The sequence below is a fragment of the Neophocaena asiaeorientalis genome, unplaced genomic scaffold, assembly GCF_003031525.2.
Source record: "Neophocaena asiaeorientalis asiaeorientalis breed wild unplaced genomic scaffold, Neophocaena_asiaeorientalis_V1.1 scaffold487, whole genome shotgun sequence".
NCBI classification, from domain to species: Eukaryota; Metazoa; Chordata; class Mammalia; order Artiodactyla; family Phocoenidae; genus Neophocaena; species Neophocaena asiaeorientalis.
In genome coordinates this window covers 391,063-414,513 of record NW_020173398.1, presented here as the reverse complement: position 1 = coordinate 414,513, position 23,451 = coordinate 391,063, and the positions used below count along the sequence as shown (strand labels likewise).

The 23,451-nt window shown below is 37.6% G+C and overlaps 1 protein-coding gene across 12 annotated transcripts in view; it reads left to right on the top strand.

The window, feature by feature from the left end:
* The window catches only part of FGD4 (FYVE, RhoGEF and PH domain containing 4), a 196,060-nt gene that overhangs the window by 159,382 nt on the left and 13,227 nt on the right, over positions 1-23,451 (top strand). For all 12 annotated transcript variants that reach the window (XM_024747119.1, XM_024747118.1, XM_024747117.1 and 9 more), the window contains 9 exons: positions 2,331-2,469; positions 4,675-4,733; positions 5,047-5,193; positions 10,940-11,112; positions 14,575-14,605; positions 14,824-14,916; positions 15,259-15,384; positions 19,068-19,208; positions 21,943-22,083. In XM_024747119.1, the coding sequence (XP_024602887.1) occupies positions 2,331-2,469; positions 4,675-4,733; positions 5,047-5,193; positions 10,940-11,112; positions 14,575-14,605; positions 14,824-14,916; positions 15,259-15,384; positions 19,068-19,208; positions 21,943-22,083 (1,050 nt within the window). The remainder of the gene's footprint in view (positions 1-2,330; positions 2,470-4,674; positions 4,734-5,046; positions 5,194-10,939; positions 11,113-14,574; positions 14,606-14,823; positions 14,917-15,258; positions 15,385-19,067; positions 19,209-21,942; positions 22,084-23,451) is intronic.

Below are 23,451 nucleotides of genomic sequence, written 5' to 3'. Positions count from 1 at the left end.
ATAAAGTCGCTTTTTAAAGGGAGGATTTTGCCAGTCTCCTCACTCAGCCATAGCCAAAAGTCCTGCTCTTCCCCTTCACTCCTTTTATTGAACATCTCTTTTCTCTCATGATTAAGCACTCATCTACCTTTCTGAACACTGGCTCCTTCTTTGGTTCTTTCACTAACCCCTTTTGTTAATATTGAAATGTGGGCAGAATACAAGGTTTTTGCCCTTCATAGTCTTCTTTCTCTCCACAGTCTCAATGTTGTCATAGTTTCCCAAGCCTTTAACCATCATGTCATATAGATGCTTATAGAGTCATTATTTCTAGTGTATTCCTCTACCCCTGAACTCCAGTTACAAAATGCTGAGTGCTGGCTACACAATTCTGTATGAACATCTTGTTGTCAATACAAAGTCAACATGTTCCATTCCTGTCTTTAGCTTACAAACATTTTTTCCACTTGACCTTTTGTGCCTTGCATAGAGTAGCTTGTGGTTATGTGATTGGATTTATCACATAGCACCAATATTCTTTTATTCACCAGAATTTGACCACTTGGCTTTATCTTTGATTTGTCACTTTTCCTCATTCTCTGTATGTGTTCATTTGCCTGTTAGATAATATTTTCAAGGGACTTAGCATGGAGCTTGTTGCATAGTAAGTGCTCACTACACGATGGTGGTCATTATCGTTGTTTCATCAAATATTAAAACTATCTCAGCAACGTCTGTCTTCTCCATGTTATGAAGAAAGGATGGAGTTGTGAAAGGAATGGTAGATTGAGAATCAACTAATCTAGTTTAGGATTCTAGTCTGCCACTTAGAGCCACTTGACCTTAGAAAACTCCCCTAACTTTTCTGAGCCAGTTTCTTCATGTAAAAATTTGGGGATCAAAAAAAGAATTGGGGGATCAGTAATATTTTCCTGGAGATATATATATATATATATATATATATATATACACACACATATATATGCATGTGTGTATATATATACCATAAGCTTGCTGGAGAAAATCAAATGCAATAACTAAACTTATAATATTAATATCTTACATTTTATTAAGGAAAGCCATTAAACCCTCAGCTTCCATGCTAATTTCAGGCTCTTTTTACTTTTCTTCTGGTCTACAATAACTTCCAAACTAGTTTCCCGACATCTGCCTAAAGCCACATTGCTGTAGGTTAATCTTAATAGCTGTCATATCTAATGATATCACTCCCCTGCATGAAAACCTGCATTAGATGAAGTAAATCTAAACCCAGCTTGACATTATTGCCCCAGATTACATTTTCTTCCTTATCCCCTATTTCCCTGTAAATATCTTATTTCCGAGCAGGACTCAACTGCCCCCTTTCACTAAACATGCTTCATGCCCCACTGTCTTGGGCCTGTTCTCCAAGGTCCCTCTTCCTGCACTTATCTGGTATTCCTCATTTCCCTGCCCAAAGCCTGACCTCACCTGAGTTTATGTGTAAATATTCCATTCTCTATGAAGCTTTTAGTTTCTTGTTTGCTTTGAATGCAAACATCATGTCTTAATACAACATTTTTTACCCTGCAGTGCCCTGATCATGGTCATCAATAAATATAGTAAGAGGGTTTCTTCTTTGTTTAATACGAACAAGAACACACCTTATTTTTCAAGTAATCTTTTTTATCTCCTTCCATGTTGACAGCTTACTGAAAGCATGTTCTATAGACTCAGTTTTGCCCTAAGCAAAGGAGATCTGTTTAGAGTTTGGTTTCTAATGGAAAAGAATGCCATGACCTAATGAAAAATTAAAATTTTCTCATCTTGTCACTTTTCTACATGTGGAGTCTTTTAAGTTAAAAGGAAATGACATTTATGGTAGCCTTATTTTGAAATAGTTTCTGCTGAGTCCAGAGTCATTTAATGCGGTGCTACTTAGTGAACCTCATTGAATAGATGCTTCTTTTGAAAATCTCTGGAGTATGATTTAATAATGGGACCTGACAAACCCTTGTAGTGACTAATTGAAGTGGATGTCATCAATCTGGAAATTTCTTGCTTAAATTCTGCTTGATTTTTCTTTCTGTTCTTAACACTAGATTGGTGGTCCTCAAACTTTAATGGAAGAATTGGAGGCGTTTTTATGCATACGCCCAGGCTGTGGCCTCAAAATTGTGGTTTCATAGATTGCGATGGGGTTCAGAATTTCCATTTTTAATAGCATCCCAGGTATATCTAATGCAGGTGATGCACAGACCACACTTTGTAGTGAAATGCTCCCCTTAATGAAAATTCTATGTTACGTTGAACTTTTTTAGACTGGCTAACCTAATTTTTAAATCTGTTTTTAAAAACCTTTCTCATTACAGAAACAGAAGATCTGTGGGAGCTTGACTTTGCAGCATCACATGCTAGAACCTGTTCAGCGGATTCCCCGGTATGAGATGCTCCTTAAGGACTACCTAAGGAAATTGCCCCCTGGTTCTCCGGACTGGAATGATGCTAAAAGTAAATACTCCCCCCACCCCGGCCCCACCCCTGCTTTCCATTTTGGGATAATTTAGTGGCCAAGTAGACTTGTGATTTCAAAGTGAGATAGGTCTCATAGCCACTTTAGTAAAATATTGGTGCCAGAAAATAACCTCACTGGAAATTATCATCAGTACCTCAATTAGGCAAGCACTTTTGAGCCCAAATCATAGGCTTGGAGCAATGCAAATCACATTTCTCATGCTGGTTTCACGTTAATCATTAACTCTGAAATATAAAACTGTAGTCTTAGAGACATCTGGAATAGCAATACACAATTACCTTCTCACAGGAAGAATACAACCATTCAGAATTACTAGTGCTGCTGGTTAATTAGGTAGGTTGATACATACCAAGAAAACTAAGATGATATTTACTATGTAAAAATAGCCTAAGCAAAGTGATATCTCTCTACCTTTCTCTACTGTAAGACAGAAGAGGCAATGGTGCTGTTTAGTGTCAGTTAACATTTTCCCTGAGAAAACTTTATTCCTGCTCTACTCCTGTGCTACATTAGATCATAATGGAAGACTTTTTAGGGCTTAAGAGTTTCAATAAGAATTTTGTTTTCTTGTGTACTTTAAAAAAAAATCAGTTAACTGTGAAGAGAAAATTTAACTTAGATTAGTAATCAACATGTACAAACAATACTGGTGTACAATCTTAAAGCATTGCTACTTTCTCTAATAATTTTTTGTCTGCTGTTATAAGTGAACCTTGTTGAGAGATGAACACAAAACACAATGTTTGGTCTTAGAGACTGGGTCTTTTTCTGAACTAGGCTATCTGTGATGTTTCTCCCACCATCCAAGTGAGTTGGTGACCACAGGAACTTCTCATCTCCCCTTTCTTCCTCTAAAGTTTAGAATTATCCTAACTTGTCTTCTTCTACTTTCCACTTCATCTCCACTTTCCACTCACCGGGCCTGAGTGCTTGGTTTTAGTAGTGGTAGGATTGGAGGTTGGATCACCATTGCTACTTCTCAAACTAGTCTCTTGGGTGGTGGCCCCAGCCCATCTTAATTTGTCTCCCTCTACCTTGGATCCTATGTGGAATGCAAAGAATTGTCAAAATCAGGATAGTTCTCTAAAATATAAATAACAATTCTGCTTCTTCTATACTCAAAAGACTTTGACTCCTGCTAAGGTAGCTATGTCAAAAATCAGAGAGTCAGCAACGTAATAGGGTATTTTATTACTCTTTTTGGTTTCCCATTACTACTTACACCAAAATTGTAAGGAAATCACAGAAGTACTTTTAGAGACCTAAAAGTAGAGGGGAAAGCAACAAAAGTGCATTTTGTTCGGCAGTAGAACGAAGAGGACAGAAAAGTTGGTTCAGAATAATGAGGCTGTTGTGGTAACAGAATTAACCCAACCAGTATTCATAAGAGAGGAAAGAAAGGAAGAGAGCAGGACGTGATGTAGGATTGAGAACATTCCCTCAGGTTAATCCAGCAGGAAGCCTTAGCTTCCACATCTCTTCACCAGTAGTCCCGAAGCTCCTACCTTGCCCATATCAGAGTTCCCATTCCCATCTCTCGCTACCACCTGCCCTAGCAACAAAACCCTCCATCAACATTGGCATCAGAAAATTCCCTTTCACCTAGACTAGAAATGTGAGTGTGTTTTCGCAGGGAAAAATGATTATGCTTGGTGGTTAATTTGCTCATAAAACTAGTGAAATACTTACTACTGCTGAAATGTTGTAGAAATTTGGGTCAGAAGACTTTGGTTCTAATGTAGCCCTTCAGTATCATAATTTGTGACCTTAGCCAAGTCACATCACTCTCTACTTCTTTCATCTGCCAAATGAAGCTAATATACTTTCCATTCAAGGTTGCATAAGAATGAATTGACCTAATATATATGAAAGCCCCTGACAAAGTTCCTTGTACCAAGCTAGTGTCAGGGTGTTTGTTATTTTGAAGGTCCCTTATCGATTAAAGGTACCTGAGAGCCTACTCACTGTATATGACTTTTAATGAGTCGATACCCTTCAAGTTCCAAATAATCTGCTTACAAATGAACTTTTGAAAGTATCCAGCTTATAAATGCAAATTGCCCCCTGCTTTTATCGTGTATCTTCGGCCTCAGATTTCTTCTTATTGTACTGTATATTATTTAGCTATCTAGTAACATAGTAAAGACAAAATGTATTTACTTTTCCTTTTTTCCATTTAGAATCACTTGAAATTATATCTACAGCAGCAAGTCATTCTAATAGTGCAATAAGAAAAATGGTAAGTGGTTTCCAGAGGAAATGGGAATATTCTAGTTAGATAATTGCCAATAATATAGCCTGATATTATCTACAGGTTTGGACCCAAATGAATTGATACAAGTGAACAAAAAAGATTGTTTATAAAATGTTTAGTGTTATCCCTCTTCTCCCAGGTTTTAATCTGATCATAACTGACATACTTTATACCAAAAATTATGCTTAGTTCCAATCCCTTCTGAATTATGTATATTTTAGCTAAGGTCATTGATTAAAGGAACTAAGGTGAAACCTCCTTATATATGATCTTGCTGTGTTTTGTTTTAATTTCCTAGGAGAACCTAAAGAAACTCTTAGAGATTTATGAAATGTTGGGAGAAGAAGAAGACATTGTAAATCCTTCAAATGAACTAATAAAAGAAGGACAGATCCTCAAACTAGCTGCTCGGAACACATCGGCACAAGAACGCTACCTTTTCTTAGTGAGTTTTGTAGTATGAGCAAGTCACATAAGAATAACCCATAAACATTGTTACATGCATCTTGGAAGAGTAGGATGCTTGCTTGCTCTCACCAGAACAATTATATCTAACCTGGTTTAGTCAGTACTGTCAGGATTCCACATCAGGGAATGTCCTTAGTAACTGAAACTTGTTCTTTCAAGGACACAACTCTTTTCTTGAAGTATTTTTCTATAATTTTTCTGTGTACTTACCGTGTATAATTTACTTCAGTAACTCGTAGTGAAGATGATTTAACCTTTCCATGATGATCGTAGCCATCAGTGTATATGTGGGGACCACTATTTTTAATTCTTCTAGTTGAAGAAATATATAGACAAAGTTGTAAAACTTGTGCCTCAAATATCTATGTAAAAGAACGTGAGTTTGCTACATAGTTCCTTTTCACTGCAATCAATCTCCATCCCTTCCTTAACTTCTGGGAAATGACAGTTAGTCTAGAACTTATCGAAAATATAGGAGCTCTCCCTGGGGCATCCAGGCCATTATATTTTAGTCTCTGTTAATTCCAGTTCCTTTCTATATCTAATGATACGATAATAATCATAATAGCTAACAATGAGTAACAATAAGCTAACATTGAGTAATAGCTCAGTAAATGTTAGCTATTACTATGATTGTTATTATAGGCAAAGAAACAGACACATTGGTAAAGAGGCTGCCTGGTAACTGGCACATGACACATTCTCAGGATGTTATTCACATCTGACTTTTCTGCTGCAAGGCAGTCATCTCACTAGCCTTAGTATGAGTTGTTGGGGGCTTAGAGGTTTCTGTTGTCTGGTTACAGCTTCCTTTGAAAGGAAGATTTACAGGAACTAATTGTCATGCAGAAGGGTATTCAGTATCTCTCTTGAAAGCGTTTCTACTTCAAGTTTGTATAACTCAAGAAAATTGAAAACATGTCCACACAAAATTTATACATGAATGTTCATAGCAAAAGTATTCATTATAGCCAAAAAGTGGAAACAAACTAAATGTCCATCAATTGATGAATGGATAAACAAAATGTGGTATAACCATGCACTGGAATATTATACGGCAGTAAAGAGGAATAAAATACTGATACATGCTACATGGATGAACTTTGAAAACATTGTGTAAAGTGAAAGAAGCCATTCACAAAAAGCCACACTGTGTGATATGATTCCATTTATATGAAATGTCTAGAATAGGCAAATGCATAGAGGCATGAAGTAAGTAGTGGTAGCCTGGGGCTGGTGGGGAGGAGGAAATGGATACAGGATTTCCATTTAAAGTCAGGAAATGTTCTAAAATTAGATAGTCGTGATGGCTGCACAATTTACAACTATATAAAACCCATGAATTATACATTTTAAAAGGGTATATGAATTATATCTCAATAACTTTAAAAATTTATAGATATTTTACAAATTAACTATAAAAACATCTTCATTGGAGCTCAACAGAAGAACTTCACCTTTCAGAAGCTTTACAGAGACCTAAATGTTAATCAGGGACATGTGATGTCATGTTAGGGTCCAGAGGGCTGTTTATTTTGAAATATAGGTTTTGTTATTCAAATATGGTGAGGCCAACACATCAGGAGATGATTGCCATTGAAAAGATAGTTATACTCGCAGATTCCAAAAGGAGGGGGCATGCCACACCATGGAAGAGCTACATGAGAAAGCACCAGAGTTGGTCAGAAGGCAGAGAAAGCAAGCAGCAAATGTGGGCAAGAGCCTGTATGTGGTTTCTGCGAGAAGGAATAGGCAAGGCAGAGAAAACCAGCTTAGAATTTGCTAGTTTAAATAATTTCATCAGGCTCTGGCACACAGGGACTGTTGACTGGTACCTAGCCTTAGGGTTCTTACGGAAGGGGAATACTGACTCGGAGTGTAAGCGCTCAATAGAGGAGGTGCTTGAGGTGTGAGTTCTGGATCTGTTGGTTTCCATATGGAAGTCATGCTTGCAGGTGAGTCACTCACTGTCTTCAAAGAATTGAGTAGTCCTGAGAGGGGGCAGTCCTCCAATGTCAGCAAGGCCCCAAGATGTCAAAGCATCAAAAATCCAGATTAAAAAGACATGCCTAATATACTGTTCTGGGCAAAATGCCTGGGAGCCAGTGTCTTCCCTTTGTCTTTACCTGTAGGTGCTTAGATAATTTTCCTTTCCCCTCTTCAACATCAGTGTCACGGTTTCTGTAGTTAAACTTTCAGCTCTGTGTCTAACCAATGGTCTTGGTTTAATTTTCACATTTGAGAATTATTCTGGAAATAGCTTTGGATTGAATACCTTAATTCAGGGCCAAATTAAACAGCTATTTGGAGGACAGATGGCAAAGAGCCTTGGGGGAATACAACAGTAGTGACTTAGAGAAAAGTACCCATCTTGTTCCAGTTATTACAAGCTATCAAACATATCGTGTCATTGCCTTCCAGGAGAATGGAGTCATACAGCAGAAACTTTAGGAAAGCCTTATTCATCTTTTGAAGACCATCTTAGAAGCAGTTCTTGTAGTGTTCATTCCTTCAGTCCTTCCCCTCTAGTACTGTACTTGTCACAGAATCTCTCCTCTCCCCGGCACACATTTATTCCTATGGAGCATCTTTTTCTTCTTATATGTAGAAACTTCAGAAGTACCTTTTATTTTTTCTTTCTCTCTAGAAGGAAAATAGTTTTCTATTTCCTATTCTGGGGATATTACATGTGTAAATCTGAAAAACCAAGTTATATTTAGAATTTGATTTCAGCTTTCAAATGATCATCATGTGTTTGCATATTTACTTGCCTCCACATCATGCTTTTTATGTTATGTAGGGTACTCTGTTGAGTAAGTAAATAACCACACCTGACATCTGAAAGTTAAAAAAAAAAATCACTGAATTATCCCATAGAATGATAGGAGGTTTTATCTTGGCTCTTTGGAGTTCTAGTCCTTATTTCCTTATACCTTTTGACAGAGTTATATATATATTTTTCTCTTGACTTATTTAAACTTTGAATACAGGCCGGGCACTGGAAATTTTCTCCAACAATGTATTTTTACCTTCTAAAACAAACTTTAATGAACTGTCACTTGTGAGACATGAAATTGAATTATTTCAATCAAATAATATATTTTAAAGAGACTTGAAATAACTAGTCGAGGAACCCTGGAGATCAAGAAGCAGGAACCTCCCTACACTTTTAATAAAGTTGAGACTTTCTTCTAGGTTTCGGCACAGCCTAGCACTTCTAGAGCTTGCCAGCCAGAGACTGCTTTGTCAATAACTACTTCTGAGCAGCGGGCATGGAATAAAAGGAGTTTCTTTCACTAAAAGGGAAAGTCAGTCTACTTGGTGCTACAGTTGTTATAACTCCCTCTTTTAGCACCAGCAAAACCCAGAGAAGGTGATGGTGGCTTTTGCCACAGGAGCCAGGTTCACCGAGGGAACAGGACTAGCTACTTAATTCCTTTACGTATATGGCATCTTCTTTGTAAACATTATCACCTTCACCTCTAAGTAGAAGAAAAAGGGTATTTATTGGCTAGTCCTGTCCATTTTGGTGGCGCTTTGCAACTCCTGCAATACCATTCAGACATGGCCAAATCCCCTCCTGAGAAGGCCTTATAGAAGAGAGAAAGAAATACTAACATGAACAGTTAGCAAGCTGTTGCCAGCTGGGATGGTGATGAGAACCTTTAAGATATTTTCAGATCTTTAAATTCTGTGTACTACAATGAGGCTGTGATTGCCATACTTAGAATACAGTGGACAATTAATGATAAAGCATTATGTTCCCTTCTAGAAATGTAAATGTGAAATGTGGTGCTCAGATATATATGATAAAAATGTATTGGGCTTCCCTGGTGGCGCAGTGGTTGAGAGTCCGCCTGCCTGTGCAGGGGATGCAGGTTCGTGCCCTGGTCCAGGAAGATCCCACATGCCGTGGAGCGGTTAGGCCCGTGAGCCATGGCCGCTGAGCCTGCGCGTCCGGAGCCTGTGCTCCACTATGGGAGAGGCCACAACAGTGAGAGGCCCGCATACCGCAAAAAAAAAAAAAATGTATTTAGTGCCCTTTTATTTCTACATTATCCAGTGTGGAAATGAAATTTATGATGTTGGTTATAGGAAGTTGCAAAATAATGTACAAGGAACAAACTGGTAAAAAATTTGCTTTCAGAATGAGTACAGTGGACATTGTCACATAAACATGTTGAAATGTTTTAAATATCCATCAACATTTCTTTCATGGTTGGAGCTAAAAAGAGGACCTGACAAAACAGGACATTATTCCTCATTTAATCCTCTCAACAACCTGTGACTTTTACAGATAATGATCCTGAGACATGAGAGGTTACATAAGTGTTTTAAGTTCCCAGTTGCTTTTGTCTTACAAAAATATATTTAAGCCTAGAAACAGTGTTAGAAACAATAAATATGAAGTAGAAAGATAAATATGGACCTTCTTTAGGAATCTGCCTACAAATTAACCCCCATATTTAGAGTTTCATCCTTTTGCATGTTTTAATATATTTAAAAGTTAATTAACTGCCTTCCCCAAATCATTGCTTGGTACTGATTAGCAGGAGCTGTTCATTGTTTTGTTTTGTTATAAATTTATTTATTTTTTATTTATTTATTTTGGGCTGCGTTGGGCCTTTGTTGCTGCGCACGGGCTTTCTCTAGTTGCGTTGAGCAGGGGCTGCTCTTCGTTGTGGTGTACAGGCTTCTCACTGCGGTAGCTTCTCTTGTTGCGAGCGTGGGCTCTAGCCATGCGGGCTTCACTAGAGAGGCTCTAGAGCTCAGGCTCAGTAGTTGTGGCGCCCAGTTGCTCTGCGGCATGTGGGATCTTCCTGGACCAGGGCTTGAACCTGTGTCCCCTGCATTGGCAGGCGGATTCTTAACCACTGCACCACCAGGGAAGACCAAGAGCTGTTCATGGTTGACTAGAAATGAGGCACTAATTTGATTCAGTTTCAAAATAAGTTTCTTCATTTTAAATAAAGACTTTTTGCTAAAATAAATGACTTTTCTGTTAATTCGTACATGATGAATTCTTAAGCAAGATGTGGGGCAGGGGCTTCCCTGGTGGTGCAGTGGTTGAGAGTCCGCCTGCCGATGCAGGGGACATTGGTTTGTGTCCCGGTCCGGGATGATCCCACATGCCATGGAGCGGCTAGGCCTGTGAGCCATGGCCGCTGAGCCTGCGCATCCGGAGGCTGTGCTCTGCAACGGGAGAGGGCACAACAGTGAGAGGCCCGCGTACTGCAAAAAATTTGCCCACTTTTTTAAACAACATTAAACACATTGGTAAAAATAATTGCTAAATATTAATCTTTTCCTCTAACAGCTGTTGTAGACTTGTTGCCTGACACAACAGTTAGAAATTTTATTGTCTAAGGGCTTCAACTTACATGGTTGAGAACTTCAGTTTCTTGTATATAGAGGTCCTTAATAGATTGTTGCTGAGCTTAATTTCCTTAACTAATTTCCTTACTAATACAAAATGATGATTGGTTTACTTAAATATTAATAAAATATTTATGAACCAACACGGGGGGAAATATATGTTACAAATTTTAAAATATGACAATTTTGATACAAGCATAAAAGCTCTCTGGTATTTAAGTAATTTTTCTCACATAGAAAATATGGTATTCCCTGGAATTTTTGTCTAGGGCTACTTTCAATATTGGTCACTTTCCTCTGTCTTCTTTGTTTTCCTTTTTTTTGACATGTGTTCTGCCTTCTTGCAGTTCAACAACATGTTGCTGTACTGCGTGCCAAGATTCAGCTTGGTGGGCTCTAAATTCACAGTTCGAACCAGGGTTGGCATTGATGGAATGAAAATTGTAGAGACTCACAATGAGGAATATCCACACACTTTCCAGGTATCTGGGAAAGAGAGAACACTGGAACTGCAAGCCAGGTAAGAGAACCATTCCTATCTCACAACTTTACAAAAGAATCGGAATAAATCGTAGGACAAAATAATTCTGAGGATCTATCCCATGTCTGGTTGGACATAAATAGAAAGAGGTAAGCTCTTGAAAGTCAAGAATTATGTCTTCCCTTTTGGTTACTCTGTAGTGCCTAGGATAGTGGTTTTTCAGTCAGTAAGCATTCAGTAAATTAAAGTGACCAAATTGTTGCATTCAAGCCAAAGTTTTGAGTCTTCTAGGAAAAAGTTCTCTAACCTTTTTTCTGCCATCCTTCCTTTTGGTCCACAAATGTTTATTGATGTTTATTATTTCATGATAAATGTTGAAGCTTTAACTATCTGTCCTTCAGAGACTCTGCATTTATAGGACTTAATGGCACTTTGATGGAGAGAATGATTTTGGAAATCAATCATTTGGGAGGCATTTTGGAAAAGATGATTCTCCTGCCACAGTTGAGGATACATGAAGGGGGCCATTTGGGGCTCTAGTAGCCTCTAGCAACCAGGACTTCTGGAAGGGGTGGCTCTTCTTTTATGTTTATTGAGTGGGAGAGAAAGAGCTGGAGGCCTAGCATCCATCCCCCTAGCATAACCCTGTTTGGAAAGAAAAAAAATGAAACGAAACATGAGAACCACTGTAGTAGATCACAGCTACCTCATGCGTGAACCTCTAGAAGACAGAGTGCTGTCAGGTTTTAAAATATCTGCTTTAGGAAACTGTCATCCATTTATCCTATAAAAAAAAAAAAAAACCTAGCATGGTGAAAATTGAGATACACCAAAAGTTCACAGATCAGAGGTTAACTACTGATCCCATCTCTGATGGTTTTCATACACTAGAATCCATGGAGAATCAGAGAGCCCTTCTGTTCCTTTCTATTCCTTTGCACCAATAGCATGTGGTTCTGGCTGCTTAGGTGAACTCATCCTGGATATTTGTGTTTAGTAACTATGTACGAGCTTAAACTTCACATTTTCAAAAGAGAATACATTATTTTAATAGGAATCTGTACCCAGGGAGGCAGGGAATTGGTGATTATAGATATGGAACATGTGGCAGGTTAGGAAAGTTTGAAGAAATACCTAGCCAGTTCTTTGATTTCCCACAGAAAATATATAATGAACCTGCATTACTTAGGGAGCTGCCAGGAGGCTGCCCTGAGGATTAGGAGGCAGCATTTCAAGCATGAGTTCAAATGGTGGAGGACTTGGCTTGGATGTTATGGTTTTCCTACTTTATCATGGTGGGATTTGGACCCCAGCCATCAAACCCAAGAGAACAATTTATGTTACTGTACTTGGAAGCCCCTGACCTAAGTCCTCACTCAGTGGTTGACTCCCTGAATGATTGGCCCTGGCCACAGAGAAGACTCATCAATTGTTCTGATCATCATAGAAGTCTTCATTACAGATGAATGAAGGTTCTGCTGGCTCTGAATATCAGCATAGTTCCAAATCTGCAAACCCAAGAGATGTGTCTGAACAGCAGAAGAGAGATTATCAAGGATTCTTGGGTTGCCTGAGTTGAGACGGACTCCAGCCCCCCTCCATTAGCAGGTTGGGCTGTTTTCACTTCAGGATGGGGCTGATTCATGAAAATTTTTCTTAAGTATAGGCAGTTATCATTTTGCAGAGTTCCAATATGCACTACTGGATACATTCCAGTTAGTACTGAAAACACATTCATTTTTCCTTAAATTTCTTATTCCCCTAATCTCATTGCTTTAGTTGTATTTATGATTATATGATGAATTGAAGATCTGAATGAAGTGTGATTACTTATCTTCTGGTCTATAATGACTCTCTCAAGAATGTAGACAAACACTGAAATTCTCAGAAAGTCTGAAGGATTACATGGAACCCCAAATTGGGTATATATTTGGTGATATTTAAAGAGAATTCACTTCTGAAGCCAACACAGAAAAAAATGTTCTACTTTTCTTATTAAATAAGTCAGCCTGAAGACTGACCTCTCACACTCTGCCTCCCCTTCCATATTCAAAAGAATATAAACTTTTGAAACAAAATTATTTTATGTAGTTTTTTTTTTTTTTTTTTTTGGTACGCGGGCCTCTCTCTGTTGTAGCCCCTCCCATTGCGGAGCACAGGCTCCGGACGCACAGGCTCAGCGGCCATGGCTCACGGGCCCAGCCGCTCTGCGGCATGTGGGATCCTCCCGGACCGGGGCACGAACCCATGTCCCCCGCATCGGCAGGCAGACTCTCAACCACTGCGCCACCAGGGAAGCCCTATGTAGTTTTTATTCAATGGTTTTCTATTGCTAAATGGATATAAAAATATAGTGATGAGTAAATTAAACAAAGGAGTAAATTTAAAAATCTGCCATGGTTGAGAAAGTAAAAAGGCATTAAAGACTTGTCAAGTTACTTTGCATTTAAAAGGCTAAAAGCAGCTAGCAAATAACTATGCTTCCGAGCAATAGAGCTGATTTTGTGGGGGCGGGGCATAGCATTAGGGAGAAACCTTTTTTGAGGGGCAAGATTAAAGCCCCTGCCCCCACCAAGGTTCTTGGTTCCGGATACCCAGGTGAAATATAAGCAGAATCTTACATTTGACATGCACGGATTCCAGCAGTATTCCTGGCACATGATGATACTCAGTTTTTGTGAGAAGGATGGATGGTGTCACATGGATGGTATGATCACAGACTTATACATATGTGATACCTGTGGGACTGTGGCATGTGACATTCAGGCTGGGACAGGGACTCAGACTTAGCCCATGCCTACCAAATACATGCAAACAAATAGAGCCCACTCTTCACAATCCCTCAGTTTGGAGATCTTACTGAGTACAAAGTCTACTAAAAGGGAAATTTTTTCCCAACAGAAAATTATTAAATACTGGGGTTCATTAATCTGTGAAACCTCCTTCCTACAGGCATTTAAATCTTCGTTGTGTTTTATCTATAATGAATTAGGTATGGTATTGCCTGAAGCCTAGCAAAATAGAATTAAATTGTTTACCAAAGGAAATGTTACATAGCTCCCTAAGGCTTTACACAGATAATTTATAGTCTCAAGGATAATTGCAATCTTTTCTAAGATGGGTTGTGACTAGCAGCCTTTCAAAGCCTCATGTGTTTTCATAAAGGTGAATTGGAAGACTAGGCCTATATCTAGTATAATGCTAGATCTACAGATACCTGATATATACAACTAGATGATGGTGGTTAAACTAATAGAAGCCAAACTTAACTCTCTCCATCAAAAGTTATGTGTACCAAAGTAAGTGGATGGTATAAAACTATGTTTATGAATTCATTTGTTCAATTGCCAGAGATTCTGTTTAATTTTTATTATAACTCCTTCTTGGACATCCCTGAATTTTCCAGAAAGTTGGACTAACATAAATACAGTTGTATGCACCAGGTATAACTCATTAATGTTCTCTTTATTCACTTTAATTTTTCGTTGTTGTTTGTTTTAGTTCTGAGCAAGACAAAGAAGAATGGATCAAGGTAAACCTGATTTCTATTTTCATTTTTGTTTTGTGGTAACCTCTGTATGTGTACCCAGATGTGCACATATTGTTGTATTATGCACATATTGTAGTTATCAGAATAAGGTCATTTAATTTTTAAGGTGATTTCCATCCTAGATATTTGTTTAATAAAGTGTTTTTATTAATTTGCATGTGATACTTTAATATCTGCCTTGAATTTCATGTATATTTTAGGCACTTCAAGAGACTATTGATGCTTTCCATCAGAGGCATGAAACCTTCAGAAATGCAATTGCCAAGGATAATGACATTCACTCAGAGGTTTCTGTAAGTTGAATTAAATTCTTTAAGTTCTTTTCTCTTTGCAGTTGCAGAAGATCTATCTAGTTATTTTGTTACCCAGTCTTTTCCCTTTGCATTGCCAAAACTGGCTATTTGGACAGGATCTCATTTCTTCTTAGATGAATAAAATAGAGTGCCTTTTCATGCTGCTTAAATGTCTTTGAACTTTTTTTTTTCTCTCTCTCTTTTTCTGGATCTTGAGTTTCAGAACATGGTATGAGCAATGTTGTTAAAATTCTTTTTAAAATAAATAAATGAATGAACGGATGGATGGATGGATGGAAATGACAGTTTTTGCCATTAAAATTGAATCTCTTTCCTTTTTAGACTGCTGAGCTAGGAAAAAGAGCTCCAAGATGGATCCGAGATAATGAAGTTACAATGTGTATGAAATGCAAGGAACCTTTTAATGCCCTGACGAGGAGAAGGCATCATTGTCGAGCATGTGGACATGTATGTGAGCTTTCTTGGTCATTAAGGTTGTTAGTCACTATATAAGTGTTGTAAAATCATTAACTTGGAAAAAAACAAAGAAATCATTCAATAAATCACTTAGTTGATAAACTTTTGTTGGTGATAACTTTATGCAAAGCACTGTGCTAGGTCCTGGAGAAAAACTGGTAAGCAAAATGGTAGCCAGCTTCACAGAGCTCACATTCTAATGGAGAAAACAGACCAAATTAACAGACAAGCATTTCAAATGACTATAAATGCAATAAGAAATCAAGAAGTTAAAATGGGGAATAACGGTAATGGAAGAAGATTTGGAACCAATTTTAGTTAGAAAAATGAAGACCTATCTGAGGCGTTTGATATTTAAGCTGATGCCTAAAAGGTGAGAAAGAGCTAACCATAAGAAAGATTCTCTCTCTCTCTCTTTCTTTCTTTTTGCGGTATGCGGGCCTCTCACTGTTGTGGCCTCTCCTGTTGCGGAGCACAGGCTCTGGATGCGCAGGCTCAGCGGCCGTGGCTCGTGAGCCCAGCCACTCCACGGCATATGGAATCTTCCTGGACCTGGGCATGAACCCATGTCCCCTGCATCAGCAGGCGGACTCTCAACCACTGCACCACCAGGGAAGCCCTGATCTATTCTTGAGACTGCCAAAAGGTCATGTAGCTGGAGCATAATGAGCAATCTAAGAAATAGAAAGATAAATAATAACCAAAGGAGTCAATGACTTTGAGAAAATATGAGATGGAACCTATAGCTTAAGTAGAAGTTCATACTTTTGATGGGGAGAGGGAAACTTCCCTCCATTATAATGAAAAGGATAAAGGGAAAGATGAGTGGAAATGTGGGTGTGCTTTTGATTTGGTGGTGGGAAATGAGGGAATTTAGGTCTGATAATATCTACATATTCATTGAAGTATGAGGAAGAGTCATCATCTGAAAGTGAAGGGGGAAGTAAGAGGGAGGGGGGAGATTTGAGAAAGAGAGCTAAGTATGTAATAGTTGTCTCTGGGCAGGAAAAAGTGAGCCTACCAAAGAAACAAAGATGCCTATTAGAGGTTTATGGTTATAAATTTAAAAGGACACACTAGTCCATTTAATGGAATGAAATATCTCTAACAAGATTCAGCAACTCAAGCCAGCTAAGGCAGTTGACAGGTTTTCAGGGATTGAATTGTTTCATATGGAAAGAGTGAGAAGGAACAAAGCATGACTTGAAGTTGGAGAGAAGTAGCAGCAGGTTTTGGAGGGCCTTGTAAACCAAGTTGAAGATTAATACTTTCTTCTAAAAAGCAACACATAAGCATAGAGAAGGGTAGGCATTGTAGTTTCATGACTGAATGTATTATTAGTATGCTTTCATGCAACAGTTGTTATTGATAGTACATTCAGATTATTCTCAATTACATTGCAGATTTATTCTTCCTTTTTACCTAAGTTTTGACTCAGTGAGGCAGTTTTATAATCAAAATCAAATTGATAGCAAACATCTTTTTTTTCCCCCCTCAGTGCAAGACTTTTTTAAATCTCTCATTGAGTTTGCTTGAAATGATTTCAGATATTGACATACTTGCTTTCAGTAAACAAACAAAAATATGAATGTACTGTGACATACTTTGAAAATAAATATTAGTTGATATGAATTTGCAGATACAGACATGTCTAATTTTAAATCCTAGTGTAATTTCATTGAAAGTATGAGAAAACAATGAACAATTTTTTATTATGAATTTTACATGATGTGAATCTAAACCGAAAGTTTTACTAATATTTATATTTCTTAAATATAGTTTGTCCACTATAAATGAGGGAAAATATTCTTCTAGAAGCAAGAAGATAATTTTATTTATTTATTTATTTGGCTGCGTCAGGTCTTAGTTGCACCACGCGGGATCTTTGTTGTGGCGTGTGTGATGTTTCATTGCAGGACGCAGGCTTCTCTCTAGTTGTGGCATGTGGGCTCCAGAGCATGCAGGTTCAGTAGTTGCGGTGCACGGGCTCTCTAGTTGTAGCACATGGGTTCTAGAGTGCACGGGCTCAGTAATAGCAGCACGCAGGCTTAGTTACCCCACAGCACGTGGGATCGTAGTTCCCCCATCAGAGATTGAACCCATGTCCCCTGCATTGGAAGGCAGATTCTTAACCACTGGACCACCAGGGAAGTCCCCAAGAAGATAATTTTTTAAACTGCAAGGTTATTTTTTAAACAGTTACTATAAATAGCAAAATACACAAGGACAATTTCTCATAGAGCTTACAGCCTAGTTAGGGTGACAAACATTAATCGAAAAATCACACAAGTATATGATTACAGATTGTGATCAGTGCATGCAAAAAGCACATGGAGGGCTTCCCTGGTGGCGCAGTGGTTGAGAATCTGCCTGCTAATGTGGGGGACACGGGTTCGAGCTCTGGTCTGGGAGGATCCCACATGCCGCGGAGCAACTAGGCCCATGAGCCACAATTACTGAGCCTGCGCGTCTGGAGCCTGTGCTCTGCAACAAGAGAGACTGCAATAGTTAGAGGCCCATGCACCGCGATGAAGAGTGGCCCCTGCTTGCCACAACTAGAGAAAGCCCTCACACAGAAACAAAGACCCAACACAGCAAAAATAAATAAATAAAAATTAATAAACTCCTACCCCCAACATCTTCTAAAAAAAAAATAAAAGCATATGGAACTTTAATAGCACAGTGATAAGAGATGGGCTGTATTCTGGAAGTTGGAGGAGTCTTCCTTGAGGAAGTGAAATTTGAGTCAGTATCTGAAGGATGAGCAAGAGCTAACTCACTGAAGCAGAGATGAGAGAGGGAGGGAGCAGAGCACTCTAGGAGCTGTAAGAAGCCAGTGTCACTGAAGATAGAGTAAGAGAGGTAAATCATGCAGGACTTTATAGGCCATGGTTAAGAATTTATTCAATATCCAAGAGCAAAGGGAAGACTTTAAAGAAATTTAAATAGAAGAGAAATATATCAGATTAGCATTTTTAAGGAAGCATCTGATGCCATTTGGAAAATAGCTTGGAGGGGATCTTAGAGTAGTGGCCTGGACTCCAGTAGGAATGCTACAAGGACCAGTTGTGAGGCTATAATGGTCCAAACCAGGACATTGATAGCTTGGACTCAGGTAATTGCAAGGAAGATGTAGAAAAATGGACAGATTGAAAAAATATCTAGGAGATAAAATCAGCAGGACTTTATAACATGGTGAATCTATGGGGTGAGGTAGAGAGAGGTATCGGCATGACTCCTAGGTTTCTGACTTGCCATAACTGGTTAGGAGGCTGTGCTATTTCCAGCGATAGAGAGGACTCTGAGAGGGGAACAGGTTGGGAGGGACGAAGTGTGATAAGGAGAAAGCTGGGAGCAAGGTAGACCATGAATTCATTTGGGGAAGATATAAAACGTCCAGAGGTATGAAGTGTAATGGTCTGGACCAAGCCTTTGAAGAGCTCCTACCTTTAGGGCCAGGAAGAGAAGGATGAGCGAGCAGAGCCCATCACAAACAGCATTATAATACATGACAAATACTCCAAATGTTCATGGGGATATTGTTAGTCTGATAAAAATTTGCCTTTTACATTTAACTTTTTCTCATTTATTATTACCTATAACTGATTATTGCTTAAATCCTGTTATTTTTAAAATATGATTATTCACTCTTCTTTATTTTTTCTTAATTTAAGGTGGTTTGTTGGAAGTGTTCTGATTATAAAGCTCAACTTGAGTATGATGGTGGTAAATTGAGCAAAGTTTGTAAAGACTGTTATCAGATAATAAGTGGATTCACAGACAGTGAAGAAAAGAAAAGAAAAGGAATTTTAGAGGTATGAAATATTAAATATTGGATATCTTTCAGATTTTTATACTAGAAACAGAATTTTTTTTAACTCTGAAGAATACAAATAATATATTTTGTTATTTTTCTTAGTATTTAATAATTTGGACTATGATGAGCAAGATTTATATTTTCTATTGCTGACTCTTGCGGTCATGCTCAGTTGTACAGAAAGATGAGGGACAGTGCTATGTTAACCAATGTGCATTTGAGAGTAAATCCAGTCCTTCCTTGGCATCTGCGGGGGATTGGTTCCAGGACCCCTACAGATACCAAAATCCGCGGATGCTCAAGTCTCTTATATACAGTGGCGTGATACAGCCAGTTCTCCATATCCTTAGGTTCTACATCCACAGATATGGAGGGCTGATTGTGTATTGATTTTGTGAAGGTAGCTGTGGTCAAATATTAGAGTATTAATTGACATCTCTTCTAATGCCCAACTTACTACTATATATATTTTTTTAAGAGGAAAGCTTTTCTCTCAGTTTCATCATATTGGCTTTGAAAATACTGTATGATATTATTAAAATTTAGATTAAAGTCTTATTACCTGAAAAACTCTTCCAGCTTATTGCATTAAAAGAATCATTTAATGGCCAGTGACAGTAATCTGAGAACTACATTGAAATATTACTGAAGTGTCTCACAAGTAAGCTTGATTCATGTTTTAGATAAATTCAGACCTCCCAAACCTAGGAACTGTAATGCGACTAGTATCTGAAATAAGTTTTACACCCAAAGATATTAACAACATAAGTAATAAACTACATAATAAGGGCTTTTTGACAGAAAGTTCAAGATAGCCTGGAATTATGTGAAGAATAGACTCATGATCAAAACTCTTATGTATCAAAAAAAAAACTCTTATGTATCTAAAATCATAGACATACTTGGTTTATTAAGAATTTCTACAATTTATTTAAGAATCAATGAGTGTTTATTGAACCCTACACTGTACTGTATAAACATACAAAAAGTCATTTCTGTTAACTGAAGAAGGATCATAAACTTCAATGTCCACTTGAGGTTAAAGTACAGGCCCACAAACTATAACTCTGCATTCTTCTAGGATATAGATGTTGGTTGTATGGCAGACCAGAGTGGACTTTCTCTGGCAGGGAGGGTGGAAAGACATGCTTCAGTAGCTTCCAGAAACACAGTCTCGAAAGACTGAACAGCAGCAATGGATGAGACTGGCATAGAATAATGAGTCAAATAACTTGTTTTAAGGGGTGCATTTCAGGCTGTATCTATGAAATAAAAATCTCTAGGTAGTTTTCTAGAAAAACCTGTACTTAGAGGAAAATTAATCAATTACTTATTAGGTTAACACATTTAATCAAATGTATTTATAGTGTGAAGTCCGTAAGTAGAAGATAAGTGTGGATGTGTGCATATGCACACACATATACATATATATTTGAAACTTACTCATGACAACTAGTTTGTTATGTCCTCTAGACCAAGGATCAACAAATTTTTTCTGTAAAAGGGCAGAGAGAAACTATTTTAGTCTTTGCAGGCTGAAAGGCAAAACTGAGAATATTACTTCTAAAACAAGAGAGAAAACAAATTTTCTCAAATTTTTATTGACAAAATTAAAAGTAATAATTTAGTATAATTTTTGTAATATGGTAATAAGAAGTATGGAATTCCTTTGGGGGAGGGGAGATAACATTTCACTTAGTTGGTGTCCAAAGTTTTCGTATTCTAGATCATCAGATTGATTTTAAATGGTCATCTGTAAAAACTCTGCTTAGCTCACAGGCCATATAAAAACAGGTGGTGGGCTAGCAGTCCATTGTTTGCCAGTCAATGCTTCTCAAACTATCTGTGATGAAGGGCCAGTTTTACTTTCTAAACCATCACAGCTCAGTATTTTTGTAAAATACACAATTATGTGCTTGGGTATCATCACAAGTCAGATTGCTATAAAAGTTTCTAAATGCTTACTCTTGCTTTCTGTGCTTATCTCGAACTGGTAGCAAAGCAGTTTGCAAACCAGCACTGTTCAGTGGATGACACTGGATTTGAGAGATAGAAAATAGATGCAAACCAGTTGCTTTCCATGATATGTGCAATAGAAACCATCATTTAGTCAGAGGGTTTTGTTCCCTTTTTAGCCAGTGATTTACGTATTTGGAGACAAAGCAGAAAACCGTACATGGTTCCACAAAGAGTTATTGCAATTTAAAAAACTTTAAAATTATCTCAGGTATAGGACAAAGGTTCCTGGTAAGTATTCGCCTTTTTGCTATTGCATTCTTACATAGTGACATTGGTATAGCATTGTGGCTAAGAGTTCAGACTCTGGATCCAGACTCAAATCCGAGCACACCAATTCCTAAATCTTAGGAAAGCTATTTCATCTCTAAACCTCATAATAATGCAAGTAATAACTTTTTGGTGTTGGTGTGAGGATTAAATGATACAAGTAGTGAGCTAAGAAAAGTGCCTTCATAGTAAGCAGTCAATAAATGTTTAATTTTATTTAAATTACAGGTCTGGTAATACAGTTAAAATTGACTTAATTCATCATGGATCTAGATGAATGTTTAAATAATAATTGCAGATGAACCTTCTCTAGACAATCCCAGGAGACATTTTATATAAACACATTGTAATTTATGAATGTTACCTTAAGTTGAATTACCTCTCTATCTGGTTCATTTTGTGTTCATTCACACTCTCTCACTGTTTCTTTCCATCGAATTTTCTAGATCGAATCTGCAGAAGTATCTGGAAACAGTGTGGTGTGCAGTTTTCTTCAATATATGGAAAAGTCAAAACCTTGGCAGAAAGCTTGGTGTGTGATCCCCAAACAAGACCCTCTTGTGCTGTACATGTATGGTGCCCCCCAGGTATCTAAACTTCATCTTTCTGAAGGGACGGAGGGAGGCCAGTAGACACTGAACTTAAAATCCTTCCATTACTTCTCTATAGAACAAGAGAATTCACACAGTTTCACTATTTTTCATTATAATTGAAAAATAATAAGTAACTAAAATTCAAGTTTATTTAGACTGATTCCTTCTATAGCCAATAATTTCTTCAGCCTGTGAATCATTTGCCCCCTTCTCTCATTCCTATTTAGTGGGTTTGAGAAAATGTGAGTTGAATTAGGAAAGGGCATAGGGAGAAGAGGTTGAATCAGAGGGAGAAGCAAGAAGAAGGAGCATTTTTAATGATGGGAAATATTAGTAAGCCTTTTTTTTTTCCTGCACGGAGGGATACTTGAAAAAGAAAGGAATGTGAGAAGGTGAATTTAAATCAACCTTGGATTAACATTATCCAATAACAATTTTTTGAGACCTTATTTGAATGGATCTGAGATAAATATATGGGAACAGCAGACATGCACCAGCCACTATGGATTGTGTTGTGCTTAAAAAACCAACAACACTTAAATCAATTGTGCACTCACCTGGAAACATATAAAAATTTTCATGTACCTCTTGTGGTTTAGCCTATATCTACATTAAGTGCTAGTAAAACTTTATTTTAGAAATAGACTAAAAATGCTGAGATATGTGTGTGTGTGTTTGTGTATTTTTAATTGAAATATAGTTGATTTACAATATTGGGTAAGTTTCAGGTATACAGCACAGCTATTCAGATATATATATATATATATATATATTTCTTTTTTAGATTCTTTTCCCTTATAGGTTATTACATAATATCAAGTATAGTTCCCTGTGTTATACAGATCCTTGTTGGTTATCTATTTTATACATAGTAGTGTATATATGTTAATCCCAGCCTCCTAATTTATCCCTCCTCCCACCCCCTTTTCCCCTTTGGTAACCAAAGTTTGTTTTCTGTGTCTGTGAGTCTCCTTCTGTTTTGGAAATAAGTACATCTGTGTCTTTTTTCTTTTCTTTTAGATTCCATATATATCATAAGTGATAGCGTATGATATATGTCTTTTTTAAAATTTATTTATTTTATGATATATGTCTTTATATGGCTTACTTCACTTAGTATGATAATCTCTAGGTCCATCCATGTTGCTGCAAATGGCATTATTTCGTTCTTTTTTATGACTGAGTAATATTCAATTGTATGTATATATACCACATCTTCTTTATCCATTCATCTGTTGATGGACATTTAGGTTGCTTCCATGTCTTGGCTACTGTAAATAGTGCTGCAGTGAACATTGAGGTGCATGTATCTTTTTGAATTGTGGTTTTCTCTGGATACATGCCCAGGAGTGAGATTGCTGG